At 37.8% G+C, this 8,680-nt stretch overlaps 1 protein-coding gene across 1 annotated transcript in view; it reads left to right on the top strand.

The window, feature by feature from the left end:
• The first annotated feature begins 385 nt into the window (after positions 1–385).
• The window catches only part of LOC126239307 (uncharacterized), a 54,202-nt gene continuing 45,907 nt past the window's right edge, over positions 386–8,680 (top strand). The window contains exon 1 of the mRNA XM_049947851.1: positions 386–657. Coding sequence (XP_049803808.1) covers positions 511–657 — 147 coding nt within the window. The 5' untranslated portion in view covers positions 386–510. The remainder of the gene's footprint in view (positions 658–8,680) is intronic.

Raw genomic sequence — 8,680 nt, 5'->3', positions numbered from 1 at the left:
GGCCTGATGCGTGGGTTCCTGCCTCCTTACCGCTTCCGTCCTCGCTGTCAATCACAGCTGTCAATCCTAAAATAATTTTGGATAAGCTATAAAAATGATTGTTTAGTTTCATTGATTATTGTACGATTAACTGTAATGGTGTAGAACGAGCCATTTTACATTCACATTCTGAATAATGAATGTACCATCATAAAGATTATATAATAGTTTGTCTTCAATTATTAAATAAATTTCAAGTTTAGTTTTAGCTACACCTTTTATTATTCTGCACAACAAGTCTTTTTCCCACACTTTCTTCGTATGTCTTCCTTTTCGATTGTCGTAAGTTAGATGCTGCACACTATCGAATGTGTTGAATGGTGTTAACCACATAGAACCTCGTTGACAGCAAAGAACCAAAGATGTAGCTTAAGTTTGGCATTTTAGGCATGTTTTGTGTGTGCTACTAAGAGCATGTTTAATAGTTGTATGGTTGGGATTTAATATGTTGTGATATATTGTTGAAGGAGAATGGCTAGTAATTGGTCATCCCCAATTAGAGGACTAGTGGTCGTTGGTTCAAGTGTTGCTGTTTGCGGTTGTGCTTATTTAATCTACAGATACTGGAAGCAGAGGGACGCGAGAAGTATCGACGAAGGATTTGAAGACGTTTCTCGTGTATGTAACGTAATTTAACGCTATAGTAGTTTAGGTGACTGATATTTTCGCTCGTAAACTTATTACACTGGCAGCGCGTCGTAAGAAGATTGGCATTCTATAAAATGCTAATGTGTTTGGGGCCTACAGTGTTGCCTTTTGGTTCCCATTTTTTTTTTTTTTTAGGTGTTTATAATATATTATTCAGCACTATTAAATAACGTTACCCAAAAGGAATAAAACTGTTCCTATGATAACTTTATCAGTTGCCCTTATGAACGTTTCATACCTCCATACACTGACCTAACATGGTTGCTTCGTGTTTCCAATAGAATTGTTTGTATACATTGCGAAAATGATAAGAAATCTAAACATTCGACGATGGAGCTTCAATAAACTGTAGACACCCAGAATAAGTTTTTCGTTTTTAGGGTAAATGTAGGCTGCTGCTGGACTGTTTTCATTTTTTAAACATATGCCGCATTAAATGGGCTGACTCCTGAATAAAAATTTACCCTATTTAATGACGTAATATTTCAAAACGTATCGTTAGAAACACAAATTATAGACTGATCGACCACCATGCCAATTTATATCGTGTCTTGCCACTGCATAATTGACATAATTTTAGATGATTTAAGTCAGCTGTTCTGTTGGGCAATATTCAATACAGGCTATACTAGCGCTTCCCCATCATCCAGTTCTCAGTGACATGGCATTGTCAAGTACAATAATTGTTGGTATGACAATTACTGGTTGCATCGAGCCTATTATCAGATTATTTACAGAGGGTCATATTTATGAAAGAATCCGAAGATTGTAGGCTACTCTTAAAAGGATGAGTGATTCAAGTTATTGGGTCACAGTTGTTTAATTTTTTTATTTTGTAGAACCAGTATGACAACAAGACATTTCTCATATGTCAGTACATAAAAATTATAAAGAATGCATTGCAGTAATATGGTAACACTGATGTGCCAGTATAAGATGCTTATTTCAAAAAATTAGTTTGTGGTAAGTGGGAAAGTTGATAATTTATCTGGAATTTTTGGGGCATTTCGCAGTATTTTATTCAGTAAACATTTGACATTTCGAAGTTAAACTTACCATAGTTCCAGTGTTTAATAGTTGTCATGTACTTTTTAATTTATGAGTAAATATAAAACTAATGTGTTGAGGACAGCCACTAATGACATGTAAAAATTATATTTTTGTATGTAAAAAATAGTTTATTAGTATTTGGTGTACTGTGTGCCGGACTGAGACTTGAACTTAGGACCTTTGCCTTTCGCGGGCAAGTGCTCTACCGCGGAGGAGCTTCTATCAAGTTTGGAAGGTAGGAGATGAGGTACTGGCAGAATTGAAGCTGTGAGGGCGGGTTGTGGGTTGTGCTGGGGTGGCTCAGTTGGTAGATCACTTGCCCGCGAAAGGCAAAGGTCCCGAGTTCGAGTCTCGGTCCGGCACACAGTTTTAATCTGCCAGGAAGTTTCATATCAGCGTACACTCTGCTGTAGAGTGAAAATCTCATTCTGGAAAATCCATATTCAAAATGTGAGATGATGAAGTAAGAAATAGTAACCAAATGTTTCTATTGGCTACTTGCAGCAAATATGGAAGTGTTATAATGTGTCTAGAAATCTGGGAGTGGTTCATTCATGAATTCTCCAATTGCACTGTGGTATTAGGAGGGTATTTCAATTTATGAATAATAAATTGGGAGATGTATGCATTTGGTATAAACTGCATCTTCTAGCAATAAATGCACCTGAACAGTTCAAATCGGTGAACATAGAGGGACTTGTAACCATAAAGCATCAATGGCTGCTAGTGTTGAAAAGTGTAGCCAATTGTTTCTACTGAGCAAATATGACAAGACATAGGCTTCCATCAGTCTGCCCAGTGGCAAACACAAAAGTTCTGAGGAGCAAGTCGATAGAGGATGCCACAGTTTCAAGACTTTGTTGTTTACGTATGAGACATATGCCTCAAGGGATAGCAAATTATGAGAGGGACATACCATGGTTCAATAATAGTGGTAAACAATTATAAAGACAGCTATATAAATAGCATCCAGGGAATTTGAAGCAAAATTTTATGTGCCAAAATGTAAAGAGTCCATAGAAGTTGCACTTCTTTTCGAAATAGACCAGTGTATCAAGTCACATGTTATTGATAAGTGGTCAGTGTTGAAAAGTAACTAAAGTACGTCAGAAGAGGAGGGTCAGCATCACAGTCAGGTCTACCATTATATTCACCAATATCATTGTGCGAAGCTCTGTTTGAAAATAAATTAAATTATAATATCCTGACATTGATTAAAATAAGTTATGGTACCACTAAGGCTATATATATTTGATGGCTGTAGACCTAGACATAAGGAAAACAATTGATGGCTTTATTCAATATTACACCTTCTAGGCAGTTGATGTCCTTTACCTTTTGGATAGAAATTAGTTTTTTTTTTATATACCATAACCACATAAATAATTAGAAAAATTTACAAAGCTTTGGATGAAAAGAGTTGACATTTGCGATCGAAGCTTTCACTTGTGAATATTTTGTAAAGCTTGAATACTGTACTTTTTCATCTAGTTAATGAAGTCCTTTTGAATATGTTTCCTAATTTGTGGTACAATCTTGGGAAATATGGAAGCGTCCGATCCCGCCCGTCTGCTTTGACCCATGACGTCACAAATATGGCGGAAAAGACCATAAGCCACGATTCCAATATGGCACATATAAAGTCGGTACGTACACATGATGAGGACGAAAATACATCGAAAAACAAACACACACACTTTCCACAAAAACCCTAATGACACTAACGGGACAAGCGTGGGAAATGGGGTGTTTTTAGGTGGGGGGGGGGCGAACTAAATACAAACAAATTTAGACACCTACCCCCATACAAAACCACACTAAAGGACGAAAAAACCGACATCACCAAACTCCCCAAATACCACTAAACACAATATCTTCTGGAATCGGACGTTTCCTTTATCTATATAGCTCAACAGCAGCTCCCGATCCCATAAATTAGGATCAAACACTTCCCTTGGCCTATATAGCTCAAAAACATCTCCCGATACCAATATCAACATACACAAACGAAAACCCTGAACATACCACCAGAGAGCACAACAAACCACAACACGACGACATCAAATACGCCACACAAACCAAACTCCGAACCGTCAAGACGTCACACACAACAACACCCTTACGTCACGGGTCAAAGCCGACGCGTGGGATCGGACGCTTCTGTTGACCCCAATCTTGAATATTCTTTGTCGCTCAAAAGCCATTTTCGGCCAAGTGCATCATTGATAATTCATGATGTTCAGGTTGTCTTCTGGAGTCAAAATAAGATGATGCAATTTTTAGAGCATATTCAGTTTATTGGCAGAGCTCCACAATTACCTCCAGAACGTGACCAGCTTTACGCTTGTCTTCATTACCACAAAATTTTATCGTCTCTGTGCATTAAACATAAAGCGCAAGACAAAATAATGAATGTAATTTATAGCAACAGTGCAGTGGGCTTTAGAAACATACATATTAAAATCGGTTGAGGGTATCTTGCCACTTCCTACTCCATTCCTTAACACCATCAGTGTCATACTGACACAGGGAGTTAAATGTGGTACAAAGTAAACAATTTTGTCGTGTAGGTTTGCTGATGACTGTAATTCGGTCAGAAGTGGTAGTGAACTTGGAAGAGCATTTGAAGAGAATGGATAATGTCGTGAGATCGTAAGACGAATACCAATAAAAGTGAAAGAAAGATAATGGAATGTAATTAAATTAAAACAGATGATACTGATAGTATTAAGTTAGGAAATAAGACACTACAAGTAGTAAATGAGTTTTGCTACTTGCACAACAAAAGAACTGATGAATAGAGAAAGATGTAAAATACGGACTGGCAATATAAGAAAAGCATATCTGAGGAACTTGTTAACATGTAATCTCAATTTGCATGTTAGTAAATGAAGGCAGATTTCCGCATTAGCAAAAGAGTTGTGTACATATCTGGCACAATTTGACAAAAAGGCTAATAAATGTAATAGAGCTGATGTCTAGAAGTTAAAATGTGGGTCTTCACATGACTATTATTTTGAGCAGAAAGAATGTGATTTCAGCGTGTTTCAGGGAGCACACTTATTATAGTACGTAAGTTCTCGGAATAGAAAAAAAAGTTCTTCATCACAGAAACCGTTTTTTTTTTTTTTTTTTTTTTTTTTTTTTAATGTAGTCTCCTTGTGGATTAGTGCGCATGCTCCAACAATGTTCCAATGCATTGATCCCATCTCAAAAGTGAGTTTCCTCCAGGCCCGCAAAATAGTTGTCAACTCTGGCTACCGTTTCTCCATTTGAAGTGAATCTTCGTTCACCATGAAAAATGTTCTGTTTTGGGAAGAGATGGAAATCTGACAGACATATCAGGTGAATAAGGGTGTGGTAGCAATTCATACCTTAGTTTGTGCGATTTTGCCATGGTGATGGCACATGTGTGCGAGCGCACATTGTCTTGATGGAAGCTGGCTTTCTTCCTTGCTAAACCTTGCCTTTTTATGCATATCTTTTGGTGCAGTTTGTCCAGGAGATTAGTGTAGTATTCTCCAGTGATTGCCTAGTGGGAAGATAATCTACAAACAGAATCCCCTTCGCATTCCGGAACACTGATGCCATGATCTTTCCCTCCGAAGGAATTATCTTTGCTTTCTTTGGTGGCGGAGAATCAGTATGTTTCCACTGCTTTGACTGTTGTTTTGTCTCTGGAATATAATTGTGCACCCAGTTTTCATCTGCGGTCACAAACAGTGCAAAAAATCTTGTTTGTTTCTTCTAAAATGGACCAAATATTGTTCTGATATGTCCATTCTCATGCATTTTTGATCCAGCGTCAAGAGTTGCGGCACCCAACTTGCAGATAATTTTTTCATTTCTAGTTCTTCACTAAAAATGTGATATACCCTTCAGATGCCATATGACAAGCATGAGCAATTGCACGCACTTTCAATCGGTGACCCTCCATGACCATTTTGTGCACTTTTGCAATGATTTCTGGAGTAGTGACATCTTGGGCGACCACTGCTCAGATTGTCATCTAAGCTCTCCCGACCAAATTTAAATTCATTTGTCCACTTTGCAACAGTTTAATATGAAGGAGCAGAGTTCCCCAGTGTATTCTGGAAATCGGTATGAATGTCCTGTGCTTTCATACCTTTCTTTACAAAGTACTTAATCACTGCTCAAATGTTGATTTCTCTCCATCTTCGCAAATCACTACGCGGGAACAACAGTAGAGCCATGTCACTGCCACAGCTCTCTTCCAAGAGAACTGACGTGGTACATGTTTACAGGCAACAGTCCAATGAGTTATCACGTGAAAAACTCGTTGCACCAGTGCTGATATCTCATGGTGACTCCGAGAACTTTCCAAACCATCCTCATAGTTAGTGTTTTAGGATGCCATCTGAGACAGTAACTACATATTGGTCAGTTGATGAAATACATTAATGTTCTTTTTTCCCAAAATTGATTCACTACTAGGTCATTTGTTATTAAATCTACCCTTCCAAGTTTTACTGTTCTTCTGTTGTGCCAAGTTGCACAAGCTTCCGTGTACTTCTTGTGTGAACTGTTTGTCATCAATGTTAACTACCATATAGGGTTACAATTCAAAGTACACCCTTACACTTAATTTTATGTTAAATGTTAAGAAATTCCTCTTTTCCAGCAATGCTTTATCTTCCAATTGCCAATCTGTATTTTAATGTTCTCTACTTCTATTTTCATCCATTTTCAAATAGCAAACCTCATTACTAATTTTTGTGTCTTATTTCCTCACCTAATTCTGTCAGCATCACCTTATTTAATTTGACTACTTTCCATTACCTTTCTTTCACTTTTGTTGATATTCATAGATTATAATCTCTTCGCAAGATGCTACCCTTGCCATTCAAATGTTCTTCCAAGTTCTTTGCCAACCGTGACAGAACTACAATGTCATCAGAAAACCTCATAAGTTTTATTTCTTCTACCCGAGTTGTCTCTTTCTAAATTGCTCCTTGGTTTCTTTCACAGCTTGCTCAGTGTATAGATTAAAGGACTTCAGGGATAGGCTACAACTGTGTCTCACTCCCATCTCAGTTTCCCTGTCATGTCATTTGACTATTATAACTGCAGTCTGGTTTCTTTTACAAGTTGTAGATAGTATTTTGCTCACTTTATTTTGCACATGCTATTTATTTTGCAGTTCTTCAAACTGTCTCCTGGAATAAGTCGTAGGGTCAGTATTGCCTTGTGTGCTCCAACATTACTCCAGAACCAAAACTGACTTTCCCCTAGGTTGGCTTATATGAGTTCATAATTTAGATAACATGGGTGGAGAAATTACAGCAGTCTATAGCACATTATCACTTGGTGAAACAGTTAAGATTGCAAATAATCATTTATTAAAAAATGGACTGGTTTCAGTCTTTATGCTGGCCATTTTCAGATTTACAGCACCATATGTCTGAAGCCAGAAGTGCACAGAACAGTTGGGTGATGCCACAGTCATTTGTTGCTTTACCAGCACTACACATGATGTTTGGTTTTGGCCTGCATGGTGGCCATCTTCAGATGTACAGCACAATAAGGCCGAAGCAGGGGGTTCACAGAACAGTTGCATGATACAGTGGTTGTTTACTGCTTTACTAGCAGTGGGATCTGAACAGTTCTCAAGGAATATCAGCCACTCTAGAGAGCTTGTTTCCATTTACTTCTTTCTGTGCACTGTCAATTTCTTTTCAAGTATTATATAACCCATCTCATCTTCACCTGGTATCTTTCCATAATGTTGTGTTAACGTTTGTCTCCCTTATACTGGCCCTGTATCTATCCCTTCCACCTTTCCCTTCTTTGCTAAGTACTAGCTTGCCATGAGTTCATGATATTCCTACGGCTGCTTCCTTTTTCTTAAAATGTCTCTTCAATTTTACTATAGATGGCATCTATCTTTCCCTTAGTCATGCGTGTTTCTACAGCCTTGCATTTGTCCTCTAACCTTTCATACTTGGCCATTTTGTATTTCCTATTAAACTTGTTTTAATAGACACCTGTGTTCCCTTTCATTTTCTGCAGTTTTGTATTTCTTCCTTCCATCAATTTAATTCATTCCTCATGTGTTGTCCAAGGACTTCTACTAAGCCTTGTCTTTTTAACATTGTGGTTGTCTACTACCTTCACTTTCTCAAATCTACCCACTCATCTTCAATCATATTTCTTTCCCCTGTTTCAGTCAATTGTTGACTAATGCTCCCTCTGGAATGCTCAACAGCCATTGGTTCGTAACTCCCATCTCCATAATTTCCTACCTTTCGCCATTTTCTTCAGCCAGTAACCAATAAATTATGGTTAGTACACATGTACCTCTGGAAATGTTTTATAGTTCAAAATCGTACCATTACACTTTCAGTCTGAAACTTTCCAGTGTCCCCAGGTCTCTCCATGTTTACAACCTTCTTGCTTGATTCTTAAACGAAGTGTTATTGATGATTAAATTACATTCTGTGCAAAATTCTGTCAGATGACTCCCTCTTTCCTTCCTTACTCCCTCTTTCCTTCCTTACTCTCCCACCCTCTCTCCTCGATTCTGTGTTCTGCTATTTTTCATTCTCTTACTTTTCTTTCTACTCAGTTCCAGTCACATGTAGTTAAATTTTTGTCTCCATGAACTATCTGAATAATTTCCTTTCATACCTTCTTCCAGTCTCATCATCTGTGGTGCTAGTTGTCATATAAGCTTGCACTAGTGTGGTGGATGTTGTCTTGTCCTTGATGATACATTAACCATGCTGTTCATTGTAGCTTACTACATTCCTGTTTTCATGTTCTTTATTAGGCCTACTCCTGCATTACCCCTGTTTGATTTTATGTTGACAACCTGTACTGACCTGACCAGAAGCCCTGTTTGTCCTGCCACCACACTTCACTAATTCCTACTATATATAATTTGACCCTGTCTGTTTCCCCTTTTTAAATTCTTGAACCTTCC

Source organism: Schistocerca nitens, chromosome 1, assembly GCF_023898315.1.
Source record: "Schistocerca nitens isolate TAMUIC-IGC-003100 chromosome 1, iqSchNite1.1, whole genome shotgun sequence".
Taxonomy (NCBI): Eukaryota; Metazoa; Arthropoda; class Insecta; order Orthoptera; family Acrididae; genus Schistocerca; species Schistocerca nitens.
This window is presented reverse-complemented; position numbering and strand designations above follow the sequence as displayed.